Source organism: Lacerta agilis, chromosome 3 (genome assembly GCF_009819535.1).
Source record: "Lacerta agilis isolate rLacAgi1 chromosome 3, rLacAgi1.pri, whole genome shotgun sequence".
Classification (NCBI taxonomy): Eukaryota; Metazoa; Chordata; class Lepidosauria; order Squamata; family Lacertidae; genus Lacerta; species Lacerta agilis.
Window position 1 is genome coordinate 94029162 of NC_046314.1, and position 23558 is coordinate 94052719.

Here is a 23558-nt window from a genome sequence, read left to right on the forward strand (position 1 = left end):
CCACACTGTCTCTTTTCTGCAGGATCAGGAGACAAATTGTTTTTAAAAAGGCAAATGGAGCTGGGCTGAAACAGAAGTATCAACCCTGCAGTCCATGTGTGCTGGGGCTTTGCCCCCAAGTGGGTTGCAGCAAAACAACTGCAGAACCAGTGTGGCGTTGCACAGGGGTGGGTATGTTCTTGAAGGCCAAACAGGGGCCTTTTCCTCTGCCAGGGAACTGTTTTGCTGTATCAAACCAAAGCGCATCTCACCCAGCATACTGCTTCCAGTAGAGGTCAGCCAAACCTCAGCAGTGACTGCCTTTCCATTTGTTCCCAGAATCAGATGTTTGAGGGTATACTGCCTCTGGACATGGAGGTTCCATTTGTGCCACACAGCCATGAATGTCTGATCCTGTTTAAAGACACCAAAGCCAGTACAACGTCCCAGGACATGCTCTGGCATACATTGGTACCTTGGATTACAAACTTAATTTGTTCTGGAGGTCCGTTCTTAACCCGGAAACGTTCTTAACCTGAGGTGCGCTTTCGCTAACGGGGCCTCCCGCTGTGCACAATTTCCATTCCCATCATGGGGCAAAAGTTCTCAACCCGAGGTACTACTGTAACCTGAAGCGTTTGTAACCCGAGGTACCACTGTATAACCACAACATACATCAAATCAGACCATTGTTCCATGTAGTTCAGTATTGTCTACAACTGAGATGGCATTCTGTGCATCTGTGTTGCTATGGAACAAGGTCCTTCCTGGCAAGCCAACCACAGCCTTCAATCTCACATACTGTGCACATCCTTGATTGCAGCAACCCTGATTCCTGCATTGCAGGGGGTTGGACTAGATGGCCCTTGGGATCCCTTCCAACTCCACAATTCTATGTCTTGGAACATAACTGGGAATTTTTATTATTTGCATTGTTGCTAAGGTCTGAACTGCTTTGGTATTTCTTTTTTAGAAATCTATTTAACAAATTACATAAAGAGAAGAGGAAAGGACTGGCCCCTTCTCATGCCTCTGTAAAAAAACACATTGACTGGAAGTGCATTGGCTCCAATGGAGAAAATGCCTTACATCTGATAAAGGACATGGTCCAGTCCCTCAAATTAGGGAGGGGTGGGTGGGGTAGAAGAGTCAGGGAAAGCTTGACATGGGACCCCCAGCCTCACGCCTCTTCTGTTTTACCCCACACCAAGAGACATAAGAGGCAGCTCTTCTTGCTAATTCCACTGTCAGCTGGGGAGTCTCAAAGCATCTTTTCTCAACTTGGAAAGATGCCCTAGGATGAAACTAAAGAGCCCTTGGAGTAGCAGACAATCACTTCACTTTTTCCCCCTGTGTGACCATTCATGCTGTGTTGCCACCTGCATTCATCCCTTTCAACCATGGAGCCATCGTATATCCACACAGCATAAAGCCAGGTGGAAAATATGAGGGTAGTTTGAGGGCAGAAGTTAAGCATGGCAAAGAGCATGGGGACGCTCCTGGCAAAAATGGCAACCCAGCATTGACTCCTTCCTCTCCCCTGAAACGAGGAGTAAATGGTGCATCATCATCACTTCCCCCAGTCATTTCATTGGCTGTGGTTGGGAGGGGAGGAGAAAAATGTGAGGTGATGACCTTCATCTCACGCATTGTTATTACTTCACATTATATACCGAGAAGAGTGAACTTGGCATAGGACTGCCATTTTCAGTACCTGCCCCCTATTTTTTCCCCTCGTCTCATCAGGGCAGGCTCCAGATCCAGGACAGTGCTTAGCAAAGTGCACTCTGGTGGCCGTATTATGTGGGCAGATCTTGGCAGGTAGGAAGCAGTGCCAAGTGGCTCGGAGTCATAATTTCCCACAATGCCCCGAGAGCAATGCTTCATTTAAGATCGCTGTGAGAAATCAAAATGGCAGCTCCTAATTGCCCAGTGCTACTTAGACTGCTGTTCTTGTTGTTTTAAAGTGGAAGGTAGGGCAGGAATAAGTGGTGGACCCTGCTTAGGGCAGGGGTAGCCAAAGTGGTGCCCTCCAGCTGTTGTTGGGACTACAACTCCCATCAGTCCCAACCGGCATGACCAATGAGCAGGGACAGTGTAGTCCAATGTCTAGGGGGCATCACATTGGCTGCCCCTGCCTTACGTGATCAACGTCTTTTGTCTTGTTGCCTCAAAATCCACCAGATGTACAACTAAGGACAGCCAAAGCTGTGGCTGATGTAACCACCACCACAGAAGATCACGCTAAGTAAATCCTGATTCTAACATCATAGCTTACTTCCATCCATGAATGTGAGCTTTCTTGTATATCAGCTTTCTCCAACCTGGTGCACTTCAGGACTACAATTCCCATCATCCCTGACCTATGGTCATACCACCTGGGGATGATGGGAGTCCAAAATACCCAGAGGGCATCACCAAGTTGGGGAAGGCAGCTTCAGATTATCTCCTGCAGCATGAGATGAAGTGCTGCAAGATCCCAACTCTGAAAACAGAAATCAAGATTTAGAAATCCAGAAATACTTAAGCAGTTTCTTGCCTTACATCCCCTGCCTTGCTTTTCTTCACAGACCTGTTTATTTATATTGTAAGTCTGCAGATAGGGTTTTGTCACAGTTAATCTTATGTTAGTATATTGTACAGTGCCTTGCTTTAAAAAAATGCCTCAGAAATAATATTATTATAATATTGACTGTAGCGAGCTTTCTTGTTTTCTACTTTGCAACAAACAAATGCTCACAAAAGGTTAGCTCCATCTTTATGAAGCCAGTAACCATTGGAAAAAGCCAGCCAGTATTAAAATTCTAAATGATGCTGAAGTATTAGGAGCCAGCAGAAAATATGGACAGGGAAAACAGGATGTACGTGTGTGTCTTTGTGTGTGTGTGTGTGTGTGTGTGTACATGCCAGAGCAGGGCAGAGGTGAGAATTTAAGTCTAACGGCCAGAGATACATATTGGGAGTTTGGCACGTGCCACTCAAATTGATTCATTTATGTAAACATTACTCAAAGCAATGCTTCCATATATGACTTTAAGAATTGAAAGTTTGCAAACACAATCTGTGCTTTTAGAACTAAGATCAAAGTTCCAGAAAGAATGGATTCCTAACAGCAATGCCTCCTTAACTGCATTACATCTTGGTATGGGGAATTAAAAGTGAAGAATATGCAGTTCTGCCTATCAAGTTTGCAGAAGTCCCTGACAGGCACAGGCCAACCCTTTGCAATTTATCAAAAGAGATTATGAAGTTTAGTTCTAGTACCCCACTGACCTACCAAGGCAATAAGATCCCCACTGGCTTTTGCACCTGAGAGAGACCTATCTGATCTAATCTGTGTTAGATTAGCACAATGTGCTTTAAATGTGTTTTGGGAAAATATGACTAGTTCAGAATACAACAACTGGGATACTGAAAAATGTTCATCAGATAGACCATAATTCACTGGTGTTGAAACAAACTGCACTGGCCTCCAATTTATTTCTGGGCGAAAGTGCTGGTTGTGACCTAAGAGGCCCTTTGTCTATGTCAATCTGCCAGCCTGTTAAGGTTATCTTCTGAAGCTCTTCTCCGAGCATCTCCCTATTCAGTAGTTAGGTGGAGTCTTCTTCCACTGGGGAGCCCTGTTTACAGAAGAGCCTCCCCGTGGATGTTCCTGTTTACAGAAGAGCCTCCCCGTGGACACTTCCTTGATTAATGTCTCAGGCTGCCTTCATAAGAACAAAAGAAAAGGCCTGGTGGATCAGGCCAGAGGCCCATCTAGTCCAGCATCCTGTTCTCACAGTGGCCAACCAGATGCCTGTGGGAAGCCCACAAGCAGGACCTGAGCACAAGAGCATTCCCCACCCCCAACTGTTGTTTCCAGACACTGGTATTCAGAAGCATAGCCTTTACCATCATGAATTTTGTCTAATCCTCTTTTAAAGCCATCAAATTGGTCACCGCCACTGCTTCCTGTGGGAGCGATTTCCACAGTTTAAATACGTGCTGTGCAAAGAAGTACTTTCTTTTACAAACACAGGTAGGTAGCCATATCGGTCTGCCATAGTCAAAACAAAATTAAAAATTAAAAAATTCCTTCCAGTAGCACCTTAGAGACCAACTAAGTTTGTTCTTGGCATGAGCTCTCACTTCTTACAAAGAAGCACTTCCCAATCTGAAACGCCACAATTCTTTAAGCCTTCCTCCTCTGGAGTCCAGCTTACTTGACATGCAAATTTGTCTACACAAAGTATATTCTCGCTATATTATCCTTAGAACTTTTAAGGGTCACAAAGACATGTCACTGCCACTTCTTGTACACCCCTGGTTACTTGTGTTTGGATGTATGGGAATCCATGGCATATTCAGCACCACAGAGACACAGTCTACTGGGAACATCTGTTGTGCAAGATAGCACAAGAAGGCACATAATGCATTTTTGACATGTCCCCCAAAGCATGATATATTTTAACAACAACCCCCTCATTTCCACGAATGATGTCAGGGATGGGGAGCCTCAAGCCCTCTAGATGTTGCTAGACTACAATTCCCATCATGCCAAGCCACTGACCATGCTTACTGGGGCTGATGGGAATAGGAGTTCCAACACCACCGGAGGCACAGATTCCCCATTCCTGGAGTACAAATAGATGATGTTTGCACACTCTTAAAAGAACATGGCTTTTCAGAACCTTAATGCATATGTGTTAAATCTACAATTCTCAGTGACATTCTCCAGCTAAACAATGCTCAGTTATCAGCATTTCAGATTCCAAAATAACGTATTAAAAATAAAAATAAAAAGAGATAGAAGATGTTGAACAGCTTGTATTCCCAAGGAACAGAGGGTGGGATGGGATGAAAGCTCCATGAGAAAATGAAAGCTGCTAATCTGTTTTCCAAGTGAAACATTTGAGGTGATTGCTCTAACCTGGGGCACAGTACATTCTCTCTATGGCATCGTTGTCACAGGAATCTTCAACCTCACTCCACCTGCTAAAATACGTTAGCTGAATGTGTCCTAAAAACAAAACGACAGGAGAAATCAAAACATTTTTCCCTTCCATTTTCTGCAGAAGTGAACTGTAATTACTCCTTTTGTAGCTAAAAACAGTATCATTAAGAATAATGGCATCATTAAGTACTAGAAGCTATTACTGGGGGTGAATTTGCTGCATTGATAATGAAGCTCTAGACAGGAAATGAAGATACTAATTACAAGATAAAACGCCTACTCAGTTAATTGGAAGCAACAGCGAATAAAAAGAAATGCATTTGCAGAAGTTCCTGACCTCGATCATTCAATAAGATGTTGTTTGGGTTCAAATCACGGCACACAATTCCTTCTCGATGCAAGGCATCAAGGGCTACTACCATTTCAGCTGCCCATCTCTGAACGCAGCCCTCAGGGAGGTAAAATCTGGAGGTTAGCGCTAATCTCTCGTCGAGGTCCTGAAATATCTGGTGTATCTCATTCTCTCCTCTGCCCCTCGCACCTGACTCTTTGCATTCTGCTTTGTGCAACATAGCAGAGGCGGTTTCCTCTTTACTCAAGTCTTCCGCCTGATCAGAAAACAGCAGAACAGCTTCATTGTCCAAATCTAAGCTACGTTCTTCAGCATCTGCTTGTGCCTTAGAAGTCAGCAACCTTCCCTGCTCACTGAATGTGTCCAGTGATGATGCAGAGGCTGCTCCAAGCCCTCGAAAGAGAGTCCTATCCCCAGAGCCAACTGGGTCACTAGCAGCTCTGTGAAATGTCCTGATCGCTTCCTGAGTGTCTTCTCCCACCACCTGGTCCACCTTTGGCTCAAGGCCTCCTCTGCATTGCTCTGCGCTGTTATTCAATTGCAAGACGTCAGGGGTTTCCAAAAGTTTGCTTTCCAAATTGTCACCCTTCAGCTCCGCCAGCTTAGCCGGCCCGTCTGCCGTGGCCTCCTTCGTTTGCTCCATGAGGCCTGGCAGGTTGACCAGAAGGTCAGGTCTTCCTTCATCCATGCTACTCACATCGTCAAAGGCAACATCCTTGAAGGAGATCACTGGCACTGAGTCATTGGAGCCCCTGCTGATTGTGTCCTGGTAGGCAGGGCCCAGTTTTGTTTCTATGGCATTGAGGCTCTTATCCTGATCTGGCATGGACAAAAACTGTTTCAAAGACTCAGATTTTAAGCTGTAAAGTTTATCTCCAAAATCCAGCCCCAGGTGTTCACTGGCACTGTCTTTGCTGTCAATTCTGAAGAATTCCATGGGACTGTTCTTGGATTTACTTAATGATTCTGATATTCGGGTGGGACTAGCAATTTCTTCATCAACGTCGTCAGCAAAAAAGTTTACTTCCTGAGATGTGAATGGGGAAGCCAAATTCCCACTGGCAGGCTCATCACGTGCCTTGATGCCTCCCTGTTCTTTGGTAATGAGAACGCCATCGTCTGTTTTCAGAATAGGCTCCTCATTTAACGATCCTGGGTCGACCTTTTCTTGACCATATTCGTTGCATAAGGTTAGATAACTTGTAGTGCATTCTTCCTCTGAACTGGACCCCGAATCAATCCACTTGAGAGAACTTTCCTGGCCATCTTCCTGATTACTACTGCCATCTTGAGAACTTGGAGTGAGACTGGTCTTCAGCGGCAACACCTTCAGCATGTTACCACCATTGCTTCCTCTAGAGTCAATGCTACTGCCAATATCTTGAGGGCTAGGAGTTGCCTGGAGCAAATGTATTTTGGTAGAACTTGATCTTCTGGATTTGGGGTCTTCAAAGCTTTCTTCGGGGCTTCTGTTGAGGAACTTACTGATATAAGACCACAGCTTGCCTCCTACAACAAATAAAGTTATTGGGATTAATTGTGTTTCCTTTACAGACATGCATGTCAGGAAAACATCAAACTGCCCTTGGTTCTAAATGCTAGGTTAAGAAATAAACAACCCTAGGTTGTTGCACCCATGGTTAAGAATGGTTGAAAGCAAGAGGTTGAATGCCCATACGACAGATAGACCATACTACATTCCAGTCTGCCTCTAATTCTCTAACTCTGCTTAGACAAATTAGCAATATATCTGCACTGACCATCTCATCAAGCCCTTCCCATCTCCAAACTTGCAAACAAGCAACTGTCAATAGTTGCCTGCCTTACTACACCACACTGTTAACATTTACTTTTACAAACTCACCCACCTACCCATTATGTCCCTTCCTTTCCATGGTGGTTTTCCAGTTCTTAAATCCTTATGAACATATGATGCTACCTTATAACATCAGGCTTATAACATCAGAGCCAGTGTGGTGCAGTGGTTAAGAGCGGAAGACTCATAATCTGGGGAACCAGGTTCGCGTCTCCGCTCCTCCACATGCAGCTGCTGGGTGACCTTGAGCTAGTCACACTTCTTTGAAGTCTTCTCAGCCCCACTCGCCTCACAGAGTGTTTGTTGTGGGGGAGGAAGGGAAAGGAGAATGTTAGCCGCTTTGAGACTCCTTTGGGTAGCGATAAAGCGGGATATCAAATCCAAACTCCTCCTCTTCTTTTAATCCACCTAGCCCTGTATTGAGTATTCTGACTGGTGTCAGGCAGTAGCCATTCTTATCTCTTCCTACCTTATTCTTCTAAACAGAGTTGCTGGGACCTGAGACCTTCTGCATGTGCTCTATCCGCAAGAATTCTATCCCTTAAGAATTCATACCTAGTGGAAACAAAGCTTAAATACGTGTAACTGGATTTGCTTGCTTTCAGCTATTTACTCCCCACCCCCCTCATCTCCTTTCACTGTGTCCCGCCCATCTAAATTTAGATTTTAAACTCTTGGGGGAAAGGGACCTGCATTTTGCTCTACAAAGTGCCATGTTTACTGATGCCGCTTTATAAATAATTGGCATCATCATAAATACAATTCTAAGCTCTTAATTTCAGATGCTTTCTGAAACCTGTCATTACTCTGATCAATGCACTCCCAAAAGTTAGAAAAAAAACACACAGCAAAACTGTTTTTAGAAGCTGAGAGTGAAAATAAAGGAAACCCCCATTTTCGATGTTGATGCACACCTCAGTTCAACCAATGAAAATCATTTGAATATATCGTCATTTCCCAAATGAATGTTATGGGAAAGGCACCAAAGTAAAAATATGTAAACACTTTTTTTAAAAAAATAGTTGGGTTAGAGAGAAACAGAAACAATGATTTTATTTCATACAAAGACACCTCAAAATGCCCAATCTAGGTTACAGGGGGCAATATTTCCTTCTGGGTATGTAATTATGTCTTTATGAATGACACACTAATAATCTTTTCTACCTTGTACTGCGATGGATAAGATCAATTAAATGCATTAGGCAGAACTGGTGCACTACTGGCCATCTAATGCATGTAAAAATATCAGGGGGTTGGGGAAATCAATTGATGCAAAGGAGTTTCCTTCACTATTGCACCTTATTAGCAATTAGGAAAGGTACTGTAGGTAGAGGGCATGCATTGCATGCAAAAGGTCCCAGGTCCAGTCCCTTGCAACAGCTGTCTAATAGACACTTTCCATGTCAGCATCTAAATATCCATGTAGATTCCCTTCAGTCATTCAGACTTTTGGGCTGGGGGTTTGCTACCGGGGGGGGGGGGGACGCTGTTGCTACTACTGATATTCATTTTTGCATCTTTACTGTTAGATCTTATGATTTATATGGATATTGTTCGATTTGTTTGTGTACTTTTTGCTCTGTTTTCCTTTGGACCACAATTGGTGAGGCTAAGACTGGGGTCTTATCATCTGGGCAGCCCAGGATCTCCATACACACCACTCAGGTTTGCACCCTGGAAAGGTCACTCCAGTGCTGCTAACACAATGGTTTGACTTCACCCCTGAAGGGACACTCCATTGTCTCTTGAGGCAGATGGACACCAACATGCATCGACTTTTAGATTTGTTTTATTTATTATTCATGATTACTTTTGTTATGTTCGTAATTATGTAAATCTTCTCATGTTGTAAGCTGCCTTGAGACACACCACCAAGCTAGAGCCAGGTAAGGGCCATCCCTCAAAAGCGGTTTATATTGACTGAACAATTTTTGTGTCAAGCTAAAAAGAGTCTTCGGGGGGCGGGGACACGTGCTTTCTGCTTTCTGTCCATGGAACAAAATGTACGGTTGGCACTACTTCTGACTAGAGACGTCAGAGAAGTCTACTGAAAATGGGAAAGGGGGCAGAGATTGAGGGAGGTTCACTTATTTGTCCCCTGTCTGCAACAGAAATCAATCCAGTGAATATGACTGATATTCACTGTTGTTTCGCTCAGCGCACAAAATAATACACAATTGATTATCCCACCACCACTCAATTACAGTGTGCTTCCTTTGCACTAAAACGAACAGGTCAGAATAATTTAACGACAAGATAATGTGAAATGAATAATGTAGTTTGGGGCAGAAGATGAACTGCAGTGTTAAAGAAACAGTGCTGCACTGAGACGAAGACACGGCAGAATGGAAAACAGTGCCTTTCTACATCCACACACATGACCCTTAAGACTATAGACAGGAAAAATATAAGGCTACTATAGCACTGTCCTGCTACAATATTAGCGTCTGCTAACAGAAAACATCTTCATTTTGAAGTTTCTTGAGTGCTTTCCAGATGGATATGAACTCCAGCTTGTTTATGCTTAAAAAGAGTTGACACTTTCCAACAGCCACTTAAACTCCGATATCCGTCAAAGCCCTTCGCACCCCTTGCCCCCCAGACTGTTTTAAAAGAGTCTGGGGGGCCAGGGGTGGGGAGGGCTTTGACGGATATCAGCGTCTAAGTGGCTGTTGGGAAGTGTCAACTCTTTTTAAGCATAAACAAGCATCTGTTTCAACAATTTCTGGCACTGACACCGCTAAGTAGTAGTGAAGCCTCAGATTGGCTTTCCATCACATTACATCTAGCCAAGTGCTTTGTGACATAGCTAACAGACACTTTGTGGATGTCCTCGCCTTTAACAAGACATTTAATACAAGATGTTGCGGGAGAGACGGGGGGGGGGGGAGAGAAGAGATAAGGTTCTAGTAGATTGATCTATGATGTCTGGATACGACTATGAGAAAAACATTGTCACTGCTGCTTTCTGTTGCTTGGAGTCTGGTTTCCAGAATGCAGCTCAGGATTTCTAAAACATGACTAGATGGACATATTCCGGAATTAAGTAAAAGGGGAAAAAAGAGGTGGGGGAGGGGGCAAAAGGAAACAGACTTTGGCAATCCCACCCACCATTTCACCCAATGTGTTTTTACTACGCGAGATTTTGGCTTTAGGGGCAATCCCCGGAACGTAACCCCACGCAAACTGAGGGATTGCTGTATAGAGATATTAGCAGCAATGTAATTTTTTTAGGCTCCATTCCATTCTGAACAAAAGGGCTAATTAAATGTAAGAAATATTTAAATCCCTGTGTTATTCAGGTGGGTGGGGGGAGTTAATAAGTAATTATTCTTTGCCACCTGTTCCCTGAACATACCAGCAAATTTCCTAAAGACACGGAAGCCACCACTCTGCTGTGCTGCTTTCAACTCCTATGTGATGCCATTGGCTATTTTTCCTTTTAGAAAACCAGATCAGTTGCTGCGTTGACTGTGGAAACTCAACAAAAGCTTGCTTTAAAAAATAAAATAAAAATAAATAATAATTTAAAAGCAGCAGTGATTATTCTCGTATGGATGCTAGGTATATTAACCACACAACAGAAACCGGCTCATTTGCTGAAGATTGCAAGGGGTTTAACTTTTCCCATGTTAGGAACAGCCATGCATTTAAGCACTAGCCTGGTAGCCAAGGGCAATATGGACTTATATGCAGGCGAGTTCAGGGAACTGCATGCAAGACAAGTGCATGGGCTAGTGAAGGGAGGGCAGAGTGCTCTGTCTCTTGTCTGCATCTAGCAAGGAAACGAAGTGGGTTGCCCAAAGAAGGAAGCCCTCAACCCCAACAACCAGCACAGAAATGCAACAGGCTGCTGTAAGGCGAACAGAGTTCTTTGTCCTGCCTCTGCAAGCCTTCAACAGGTAAGCAGGGCTGTCCCTAGCCATTAGGCAGAGTGAGGCGACTGCCTCAAATGTCAGGTGCCGGCAGTGCGAGAGTGAGACAAGAGCTATGTGTGCCACACAGCCTGCCCTGTGCCCCCTGACCTAGACTGCTGCTCTCTGGTGAGGTGGACGCTGCCCCATTAGCATTGCTGAAGTAAGTTTCAACTCTGACTATGGTCAGTTTCTGTCCATGGAATGAGGGGGTTGGGGGGGGACCAGCTTGCCCTTCACTTCATCAGCAGCAACTGTGTACCAAGGAAGTTTGTTCTTTTTGCCAGCTGGGGAGTTTTGCGGGTTTATTTACCAGGCTGCTTTAAAACAGAGTTCAGGGGTTGCCTACCTGCTAAGAATCAGACATGGGGGGGAGAGGTCAGGTGTTGCCTTCAGAGCCTGCTTTTGGGATTTCTAGAGGTATTTGGATGGCTACAGTTGGAAATGGGGTGCTGGACCAGATGGAACTTTGGATGTGAGCCAGGAGTACTCTCCTTATAGTCTAATGGCAGGAGCAGGGAACATGTGGCTGCCCAGATGTAGCTGGGCTACAACCTATCTGAGAATATCATCACTGCTTTGCACAACACATTTCATTTTGAAGGCTGATTAAGCAGCCACCTTGCACACACCATCGCCTTGCACACTCACAGCTGGGCTGGGGGCTTTGAGCACTGCCACTTTTGAAATGCAGCAACAAGCAACATATTGGAAAGTCAAAAGGGTTCTGCTGTCATTAAGAAACTGTGTGTGTGTGTGTGTGTGTGTGTGTGTGTGTGTGTGTGTGTGTGTGTGTGTGTGTGTGTATGTATATATATATATATATATATATATATATATATATATATATATATATATATATATATCCCCTGGGTCAGGACAGGGACTTGCTGCCGCTCAAGATGGGTCGAAACATGGCAAGTGCACGACATTGCTCCAGAAACATTAAAAAAATACATTACAAATCCCAGGTGCATGACTTGCATAGGAGATTCATACGCACTAAAACAAGTCATGAGTTAGCATGGCAGTACAAATGCTTAAGTTGGCTGGGGTTCAGTGCCAGCAGTGGCGAAAAAGGCTTCCCCACATCCCTCCCCCAATTTTTTAACTGGTATTGGGGTCCTCATAAACTGAGAGCTGTTGCCTTCCTGTGTTTTGGTGCTTCATGAGGGTTGGGAAAAAAACTTCCAAGACAAGCGCAAAAATGCAAAAAGTGGGAACTGCACATAGCAAGCAATTCGGAAAGAGGCACGTGGCATTTATGTGCTTTGCAGCCGTGCCTCCAAAACCACTGGCTTGAAAGACAGCCCTCTAACTCCGGGATGCCGCTGACTGAAAAGCCAGCATCGTTCTCCTCCTCCTCCCCTTCCCGATCCCTCCTGCAAGAGATCTGAAGCGGCAGACCCACCTTCCGCATGGCGCAGAACAAGGAAGACCGACTCCTCCGAGATGATGTACTTGTGCAGGGCCACCATGTTGGGCACACAGCGGGGGATGATGGTCTTTCTCTTCCTGCTGTACTCGCTACTTTTCCTTAGACCCTGACAGAGAACAAAAAGGTCAGTTGTACCCTCAGTTGCCTTTGCAGCATGCTGTGCTCGGTGTTTATCAACCAAACTAATCTATCCGAGTTACTCCAGGCTTCAGAGAAGCCACTCATCTGCTGCTCTATGGCCCTCAGTCCCCCGAGGCCCTGCTGATGGCATCTGGCGCAGGTCCAGAGAACAGAAGATGGCACAAAGCTCCCATTAAAATCAATTACATGGGTCAATGTTTTCATTAGAATCTCTCACAAACCAAGTCATCAGGATGACACTCTGTTATTTCCCCGTGACCTTTTTTTAAAAATCTATTTTGGAGGGTGGGTGGGTGCCATGCTTTAAGTTGGAGAGTAAGGTGCAAATTTTTACATCCACCCATGTTTCATAGGCAAGCCTTCCCCCCTACACACACACTCCGACCCACTTTTAATGGGTTAGGAGCAAGCACACACTGCTCTGTCTTTCCCTCAGCTTGATGGCGTGACACGGTTTGTTTCCCAAAGAGGTTATTACTTCAAAAGGTGGCACGGGCAGAGGAAAGCATTATGAGGGGAGCTTTGCTGCTGGTAAACATACAGATAAAATGTGCTTCAGGTTTTGCCAGCCTGGTGCCCTCCAGATGTTTTGGAGTTGTGGTCCTAAAAATCTGGAGGGCACCAGATTGGCAAAGGCTACACAAAGGTCATAAGCATCCATTTGATGGCTTCACATTGCACATTTTGTTTTACAAACTTGCTAAGAGGAGACAGGAGGAGGAGATGTTGCATTGCCACCCTTATCTGACACAGACCTCACGGAACACCTTTTCCTATCATAATCTCGGGCACAACAATAAAAGGCATCACAGATGATTCAGGGGAGGCGGATATCCTGAAAGTGGAAAGTGGGGAACTTTTTTCAGCCTGACAGTGTCATGCAATTTCCCCTTGTGCGCTAAACTCCACAAACAGGATGGAAACCTGGAGGGTTCATATTCCCTTCTGGGGGCCACACACCAGTGGTTGGCAAGGCCAGAAGCAAAAGTTGTTTGAGGTAGGAATGTAACATTTGCCTTTGTTCCGTATTATTATTATTATTATTATTATTATTATTACTTATTAAACTTGTATACCGCCCTATACCCATACATCTCAGGGCAATTCACAACATAAAGCTACAATATAAAAAATACATAATAAAAATAAGAACAAAGACATTTTCCTCCCCTTCCACAACACATTTAAAGGGGTATTGGATCTTCAATCAGCCAAAGGCATGGTTGAAGAGGGACATTTTTGCCAGGCGCTTAGAGGAGTACAATGAAGGTGCCAGCCGAACCTCCCTGGAGAGAGCATTCCACAAACAGGGAGCCACTGCAGAAAAAGCCCTTTCTCGGGTTGCCACCTTCCAGAGCTCTCATGGAGGAAGCAGCCGAAGAAGGCCCTAAGAAGGTGATCTCAGGGTCTGGGCAGGTTCATATGGAGAGAGGTGGTCCTTAAGGCTTGTTTCTACACACATACCTCTCTATCCTCCATGCAGACAAACAAGAGGCTCTATTTTGTGTTGATGCCAACTGAGCCTCACCAACTCAGGGGACAACCAGCAATACTCTGACAGATGATCTCAGTGATCAAGCTGGGATATAAGGGTTCAGGTGGGCCCCTAAGGTACCCTGGACCTAAGTTGTTCAAGTATTTATCAATTAGTGCCTGTGGCACTTTGGGAACTTGATTTTGTTGACTGAATTTGTGGGCAGGCGAGGAGACAAACATCAGCGCACCAAGTGATGTAGGTAAAAATAATGACTTACCTTCAGTATAAATGTCTGCTGTGTCCTAGTATCCATTACCAGCAAAACCTAAATGAAACCAGCAATTACAAAAATGCAAGCAATTTGTATGAGCTTTCACGGAACAGCTCTTATGGCTTCCTCTCTGCATATCAGGGAGTACAAGACCCCCGCAAAGGAACTCTACAAAAACCCTCGAATATAGGCAACAACTCATTGCATTTTTAGAAAAACAGTAATGCTGCAATGGCTTAACAAGACAGTGGGTTATTCAAGAATGCAACGTGATAGTGGGGTGTATCAGCTTTTACACACCAGTACACAGCTCCCAAACTCCCACTTGATTTTAGAGTGTTTGCTATCTACTATTTTAATAATGTTTATGTTCCCACCTAGGGACCGCTGACTTTGCTGCTGTTGTTTTTAGAGGGGCATTACAGAGAACCAGTTCACCACAGCAGGAGAACAATATATGAGCTACAGAGGAAGAAGCAACTTTTAATAGGAGTCTTATCTGCTGTGCAAATCAAAACTTTGCAGAACATGATTGCATCAGCTTCAAGCCAAAATAGAGAGAAGTCCACTTTCTTCTCAAATATGATGAACACAACCACAGCTACACCACCCTCGCCCAATGTGTTAGCATTACCTTTGTCAATATTAATGTCCTGGTTTATTTCTAGCTTCATGGAGATCAGTAATAAAATGGTGTGGCATATTCATGTTCATGCCCAGCACTCTTCCACCCATTTTCCAGGGGCCCCGCCCCTGCCAACACAGTCATCACTCTTTGCCCAATGAACAGGCTCAGTCCTTGCCATGGTGTTTTTGAGGTGTCCTCCCTCCCCGCACTCTCCCCACTCCCTGGAAATATTATTTGTACTTTGAAAAACCCTAGGGTTCACTCCCAAGTGGGATGATACTTTCCCTTGCAGGCGCATAGTGCCATTTTGGCTACATGAGGAACAGCATCAGGCATATGAATTCACTTCTAGCATACACGTGCACACAAGTGCTGATTTTACGTCCCTAGGTTGGTGAGTTTCCCATCAAGATTTTATAAGATTGCAAATCAGGGCTATTTAAAAGCAGACTAGGAACTGATAGGATAAATCATAGCAGGAAAATTGAGCTGTGGTCTCAGTGTTTAGCTACAAGGCAAGGGTGGGAAAGACATGCCAAATTAAAACAGATAAAAATGCTTAGAAAGTGATACATCAATTTTCCCAGGGACTTTGTCTTTTCAACCAAGTTTGTTTTCAGCTAGCTAACATTCACATTGAGGCAGTAAATACAAGAACATATGTGATTTTTTTTTAAATGTGCCCTTTGACTGTCAATTTTTCCCAAACAGGTGTTGGTTAAATGATTATAAATTGGCCCCTGGATACACCTCTTCAACTGAGCCGTACAGGACTGGAGATAATATAATTAGAGTAAAAACATCAGGCTGGTGAATGCTTTCCATCTGCTTGGCAATAATGTTTAGTTAACAATAGTCTTTAAAAAGAAGCACCTTCAACTTCCCTTCTTAAAGTTATTTATAGGGCCATTCTTAACACCCCAGCACTCTTGCTAACAAGAGCTTTAGCCACTTGGAAATTATAAGCCATACGGCTAATTCCGAAAAAGAAACGTCTGCACACAACATCTGCAGCTCTCCAATTTTAAATGAAGCAACCTCATTTTAGAGTCATTTCTTAATGAATGGGCCTACGACTCTGTATTAATATTATCATTGCATACACAAAGATAATAAGGAGCCAAGCATTTTTTTGGGGGGGGGAATACCAACATGAGGCTAATCGGTAGTGAAGCCGTCAGCATAAAGGACAGAATAATAGCTTCTTTAACCCACAAGAGGGCTAGATCATTTGTAGGCTAGAACATACCAATTTAATAACACTGCTCATGGCTTTGCTCACCTTTATAAAGACAAAAATCTAATTTGGACTAATTTGATATGATCGTCTTCCCTATCAAAAGCGCCCAACACAGACTTTCATTTCAGGATAAAACAACTGCTGTAACCAAGCCGTCATGAAATAATTACCTTTGATAACATATCATTATTGGGACAAATACCATTAAAAGAATGCTCCTTTTAATTCCTCCTGTACCTCCCAACTAGTATGTGGGGTGGCTCTTAATTGTCTAAGCAGGAGTAGGTCACATGTTGACCACAAGCCACATGCAACCATCAGGTGCACAGTCCAACTCTTCCCCAGAAACTCCACAAATGACCTTGAGCACAGCTCACCCACATCCTATTCTTGTCAACTGCAGAAGCGCCATTTTTGCTGAGCTTTGCCAACTCAAAGCTGGAAACAATGCCCAACCACTTCGTCAAGCACTGCTCACCAATCTTCCATCTCCTCCTATTGTTCACGTCGGGCCTTGATGGAAGCAGGCACCAATTTACTTTCAACTGTGAAAATTCTATGCTCAAAATTTGCCAGTGATGCTAAAAAGAGGAAAGCCAACCCTAACAATAGAACTTCCATTTTGTTTTAACAGAGAACTGTTCCTTTTAGCAACCCTTTTTTTTAGTAAAGGTAAAAGTAAACAACCCTTGGATGGTTAAGTCCATTCAAAGGCGACTATGGGGTGCGGCGCTCATCTTGCTTCAGGCCGAGGGAGCCGGCGTTTGTCCACAGACAGCTTTCCGGGTCATGTGGCCAGCATGACTAAACCACTTCTGGCACATAAGAACATTGTGACGGAAGCCAGAGCGCACAGAAACACCATTTACTATCCTGCCGCAATGGTACCTATTTATCTACTTGCACTGATATGCTTTCAAACTGCTAGGTTGACAGGAGCTGGGACAGAGCAACGGGAGCTCACCCTGTCATGTGGATTCAAACTGCCAACCTTCTGATTGGCAAGCTCAAGAGGCTCAGTGGTTTAGACCACAGCACCACCTGCGTCCCTTTCCTTTTTTAATACATTGCGTTTAAACTGATGCTTCTTCTTCTTTGGTGATCACTCCTAGCCGAGTAAGATTGTCTTCCATAAACACGGTTTTAACAATGAGTCCGTAAGTGACTGTGGGGGCTAATTCTGGATCCATATGTCCTTTCACAGTGGGGACATTGGTTTCTGGGCAGGAGTTGATCATGGTTGAAGCATTGGTATAGCCACAGAACTCCTGACTATTTTTATGAAGGCTCTGATATATGTATCACTAATACATGTGGTAAGATCACAGCACACCACCTCCTGGCTCATGTCAGATTTCATAGGTTTCCATGGGTGGTGAACCACCATTTTGTCAGCATTCATGACTTGCCAAATGGCCACATGCCCAAGAAGCCACCATTATCTCAACTGTTTGCCCATCAGTGAAATTCTAGGCAGGTTTACCCAGAAGTCGGTCATTTGTGTTTAACAGGGCTTTCCCTTGTTTTTATTTCTTTAGGGTTGCCATCTAAATCTTCACCTGGCAAAATTAAGATGTTTTGACGAGGGAGGATTGAGGAATATGATTTCTGTGAATTCTGATGCGAACTGACATGCCCTGCTGGATGAACTGTGAAGATCAGAATATAATTAACCTTCTGATTTTTTTACTTCCCCAAATTTGGTGATATGGTTCTCAGCTAAAGAAGATTTTTTTAAAAATTAAATGCCCATGCAGTTTTTATTGAATTAAGAGACTCCATCAGTGTGATAAGTTGCCTGGCTGTACCTGTAAAGGTAAAGGAACCCTGGATGGTTAAGTCCAGTCAAACTTGACTGTGGAGTGCGGTGCTCATATTGCTTCAGTGAATGTGAATCTGAAAACAAACTCTGATTTTTTTTTTAAAAAAAAAAATAGCTTTAAACCAACACAATCACCTCATACTTTAAACCCCTGATTAGCTACTACTTGTCCTAAGACAGAGTGAAGGAGCATCTCAACCCCACTGTCAGCCCTCAAAGGAGTCTGCTAGCAAGTTCTGCCACCAAGGATGCCAGCTTAGTGGTAAAGAATCTGCTTTGCATAAAGAAGGTTCTAGGTTCAATCCCCAGCATCTCCAGGTAGGGCTTGGATAAACCCTTGCCTGAAACTCTGAAGAGGCTCTGCCAGTCAGTGTAGACAATACTGAGCTAGATGGACCCATGGTCTAACTCAGTACAGTCATACCTCGGAAGTCGAACGCCTTGAGAGTCAAATGTTTTGGCTCCCAAATGCTGCAAACCCAGAAGTGAGTGTTCCAGTTTGCAAACTTTCTTTGGAACCCGAATGTCCGATGTGGGTTCTGCAGCTTCCGATTGGCTGTAGGAGCTTCCTGCAGCCAATTGGAAGGCACACCTTGGTTTCGGAACGTTTTGGAAGTCGAACAGACTTCTGAAACGGATTCCATTCTGCTTCTGAGGTACAACTGTATAAGGCAGCTTCTTATAGTCCCTTTGCTCTAGTCTAGATGAGTGAAGCAGAAATAAAAGACTAAGCTATGATCCCCAAAGCAGCTGTATTTGGACAGGGGCCTCTGATTCTCTCTGGTTTGCTTTCAACTGCTCTGCAGCCAAAATGGCACCTCTCTATAATGGCACCCATCACAGTAGAACTTTGGGGCAGGACTCCAGGGTACTACACAGTTATGCGGGACAGAAGGGCCAGAAAACACAGCAGAACCAGCGTTCCGCATTTAGAAGCGAACAATTCGATCCACTTTACCATCTAAACAGGGTGTGTGGGTGTCCCCATTAAGACCATTAAGCACTGAGCCTAAAATGACCAAATTGCACAACTGCCTCTCCGACAACTTAGTGAGGTTTTTTTTATTAAAAAAAACCAGCTGACTACAAAACCTTTACTAAAGCTTTAAAGACAAATATGCAGATCACATTGAAACAGTAAGAGGAAAAACCAAGTCAATGCCTTCAAAGGCCTCTTTGTGCTTTGACAGTAGTTTCAGTCTCCAAGTCAGCAGTATAAAGCTCTAAAAATTGCATGTAAAATTAGGACAAATTATTGTAAGTGGAGCAGCAAGGGAACATTAACGATATCTAAGACAGTAACACGGTAATTTCGGAAGAGGGCAGGGCTGCAGAACAAGAAATAAAGAAATAATCCCATTTTATTTTTACATCCCCAAAGTTGAGGATTGACACAAATACTGCAATTGTAACTTTACTGTGCAAAGGTGTACCGTTTTTTTCTGTGTGTTAGATGAGGTTTTTTGACTAAAATTTTTGTCAAAAACTGGGGTCGCCCAATACATGGGCAGTGGCGTGGGGGAGGGGAGCTGCGTGCCGCCAGGAGCACAACTTCCCTCAATGCCACTGCACACGGGAAACACTCCCTAGATCGGGGGAGCGCAACTTCCCCCGATGCCGCTGCGCGTGGGAAACGATCTAGGGAGTGTTTCCTGCCCACAGCTGCATGGGGAGAGAAGCTCAACAGCTTTGGGCCATCTCCCCTCATTTTCTTAAAACTGAGTACCCCAAAATAGGGGGGGGGGGTCTTATACATGGGGCGTCTTATAGATGGAAAAGTACAGTACTTCACTGGAAATCAAGGAACCCGCAGCCCATATGGATGCTTTTACAAACATTTCCACTGAAATAAATGGGGTTCAGTCCCAGGATTGCACAACGTTGCAGCCTTGGCGCCACATGAAGACTTAGGCTGGCAAAGTCTAAATTACTCCCTGTCCCACCCCGTCACCATAAAATAAAATAATTGGGATCGAACTGTTTTGTTTACCAAAAAAAGGAGAAGGGAAGACAAGTTTTGTGAAAATAAATAAATGCATTTTAAAAAACAAGAACTGGAGGGTTGTTTGTTTGTTTTTAAACTGGAAAATAACCACTATTTAGCCTAAAGAAAAGAGTTGATTTTTTAAAAATAAAAAACCTTTAAACACACAGAAATTAGCAACTGTTTCGGTATGCTAATTTTTTTTAATTAAAAGATACTTCTGCAGCAAGAGCTCTTTCATATGCACTGCTGACTCTTCATCAAAAGCAAAGTTTCCAACTTAACACCAGCCTAGCTGGTGGCAGCCTGAAGGTTTACCATCTGCTGCCACCCCAAGTCACGGTGGCCACCTTCAGAACATATGCATCAAAGCGCCAAGATAAGAGACAGAAGGAATGCTGCAGAAGTCAGCAGAAAGGGAGGGGAGCCGAAAGCCCAGAGGCGGGCAACAGGCAAGCCACCAGAAAAAGGAAATCTGGTGAATCGCGAAGTCACCTTATTCAACTCCCAGCCAAGGTCACAAGGGACACAACTAGATGAACTACGAGCCAGGAATAAAATGCGCCTGTCTCCAGTCGGGTTTTCCTTCAACAGAAACTTGCATAGATGGATTTGGAGGGACAATTTGCGTATCTGGGGGTAGTAAAACACCCCACAGGGACTTAATTCTGCTTCCCTGGATCAGTTTTTGTTTGCAAAACTCCATAAGACATTCAGTGCTTTATGGGAAGAGCCGTAGCTCGGTGGCAGAGCATCTGCCTTGCATGCAGAAGGTCCCAGGTTCAATCCCTGGCATCTCCAGTAAGGGCTGAAAACCCAGAGAGCTGCTGTCAGTCAGTGTAGACCATACTGAGCTAGATGGACCAATGGTCTGACTTGGTGTAAGGCAACGTCCTATGTCTGCACCTCAATACTTTCCACTGGCTGGTGTAAAACAGAATCCCAAATGGGGACCCTGGGAGTATAAAAGAAAGAAATTTCACAAAGATATCTCCATCGGTAAAACATGAGACTCTTAAATCTCAGGCTCATGAGTTCAAGTCCAATGTTGGGCAAAAGATTCCTGCATTGCAGGGGGTTGGACTTAGATGACCCTTGTGGTCCCTTTCAACTCTACAGTTCTATGTTCTGTGAAACTGAGGGTCAGAGTACATGTTTTATGTGAGAAACCTGTGACTGGATTTCCCCTGCGTCGCCTTCTTTACTTCAAAGCAGATACATGAGCTACTAATTTGATCTTTCCAAGAACTCAGAGAATGATCAGCATCTTTGCCAAGTTATAATTCCCAGGATTTTGGGGGCAACACCATGAGACATGTAATGTTTGATACGTGGCCTCCACCCAAAGCAACCAACTTCTCTATCTCTGGAAACTTTTCCCCTGATGCAGGATGGAGAGAGGTGTATTTTCACCACACAAACTAGCCTCCTTGCAGACACGACTGCCAGTGTATTGAATTGCAAATCCAAAGAGAGATTTAATATTAAATGGGGATTGAAGCTCTTATCTTACAAATGTGGGAAACTCCCTTCCTTTCCTTGCAATTTGCTTTCGTATTCTCTTTTTTCCACCATGCATTGATTAAAGAAAAGTAAGACCACAAGGAGCTAAATAAAACTGGTTCAGTCTCTGGGCAGCCAGTTGGCTATTCCTGGCCCTAGACCACCTGCAAAAACCTCCTTCAGGCGGCAAAAAATCCTCATTTGCTGGCTGTCCTTTCTTCCTCTTGATTTCTGCTTGCCAGCAAGTGAAAGCAAAAGAGAGACTGAGCACATCTGGCAAGCTCTGTATTTGCTGATCTTGGGTTCTGTTTTTCCCGTATTTGCAAGGCTGGCCTAGAAGGCAGTGACTGTTGCCTTCCGCTAACAGACTGCCAGCTTCACATAGGTCTCTGCCGCTGAAGTGCTCAAGCTCCATCCTGCTCCTATGCAAACAGTTCTGGCTTATGCACCAGCAGTGGATGAATCCCACACATGGATACACCCCAAGACTTGCAGCTATCTGCTCCATCCCTCTTGGTGAAGGATTAGGAGGTTAAGTCGTTCCTGGACCATCCCACCGTCTTACAGATTTATACAGTATACACAGCTGAAAGCTATCATCGGCTTGGTCAAATTGCTCTTGCCGTCTAGGCTCTTTAATAAATACGCAAAGAAAGGAACACCAGACCAGATCAGACCCTTATAAGTAGATGTAAGCAGATGAGAATGAAAAAGACGTTGACTTACAAGCCTGACCTAGTGACACTGGAGGAAATGGAACTAAATTGACTCGAATCTAAGCACTCTGACCAAAGAGGTCTGCAATCCAGGCGGCAAGACATTACTGAGAGGTCTTCTAGCGTTGCAAGCTTAATGCATCATACATCGCAGCGGAAAGGGAGATGTTACTAGTTATTCCCAAGGCCACACGTTTTACCGCACTGACATCCATTAGGTATTTGTATTTATTTCTTGTGTCTTTATTTCTTGTATTTATTTCTGACCAACAAGCAGTGGGCTGCCCACTCCTTCCCAACAGTGATCATATTTCTGAACATGGACACAGTGCAATAAGAACATGATTATCAGTGCACAAGGTCCCTTACAGGGCAGCAAGAAGAAACATTGGTAGTCCCTGCCTGAATAGGCTAACAGCATGAAATATGACGCAGAGGAACACCAGAGGTAGGGGGGAATATGAGAGGCAACCATTATTGGAGAAGGATTCAGTACAATTTTGTGAAGAGTATTGTTTTTGCTTGTTACTGTGTTGTGTATTTTTGTGTTTTTATATTGCAAACCTCCCTGTCATCCTCAGATGAAGGGTGATATAGAAATTTAATTAATTAATACTACGAAGAAGAGGAGGAGGAGGAGAAGGAAGAAGAAGAAGAAGAAGAAGAAGAAGAAGAAGAAGAAATTTGAGCCACTTGCAAAGTTCTGATGGGCTGTACAGAAAGAAACCTGCTCCCTCCCTCCATCTCAGCTTAACATATCCAACTCCCTCCCCTCAACAGCCATCTCAATTTCTAGCAAACAGAGGACAGTCTCACCTGCCAGAAGAATTCTAGTGCATGAGCCTAGTTCAGGCATAGGCAAACTCGGCCCTCCAGATTTTTGGGACTACAATTCCCATCATCCCTGACCACTGGGTCCTGTTAGCTAGGGATGGTGGGAGTTGTAGTCCCAAAACATCTGGAGGGCCGAGTTTGCCTATGCCTAGCCTGGTTCATATGCTTTGGGAGTCTGGCATTTTCAATATTTTGGATATCGAAGGGTTGGGCATCTGTAACCGCCACTCAAAGTAAATTGTTATGCAAGTCAAGAGTCTTGACTTATATATAATATATGAAGACTCTTGTTTTGCAGTGAGAGAGTGTGTGTGTTATTTCTATAACAGGTCTCATGCTTCTTATTCGTTATCTCAATAATTCTTATAACCGCATAAGTCTGCTTATACTAAGAAAGAGATAGGATTGTTTACCTAAGTCAAAGATAGAGAACTTCCCCACTCACCATGAAGAGTCACATTCCCTTGGAAAATAGCTGCCAGCAACACAGCAAGAGTAGGAGGAGCC

The 23558-nt window shown here is 44.1% G+C and overlaps 1 protein-coding gene across 2 annotated transcripts in view; it reads right to left on the bottom strand.

Moving 5' to 3' along the window:
* Positions 1-23558, bottom strand: part of RPS6KC1 (ribosomal protein S6 kinase C1) — an 89326-nt gene that overhangs the window by 14476 nt on the left and 51292 nt on the right. For both annotated transcript variants that reach the window (XM_033144787.1, XM_033144788.1), the window contains 4 exons: positions 14331-14378; positions 12409-12541; positions 5253-6776; positions 4892-4981 (listed from right to left, as the gene is read on the bottom strand). In XM_033144787.1, coding sequence (XP_033000678.1) covers positions 4892-4981; positions 5253-6776; positions 12409-12541; positions 14331-14378 — 1795 coding nt within the window. The remainder of the gene's footprint in view (positions 1-4891; positions 4982-5252; positions 6777-12408; positions 12542-14330; positions 14379-23558) is intronic.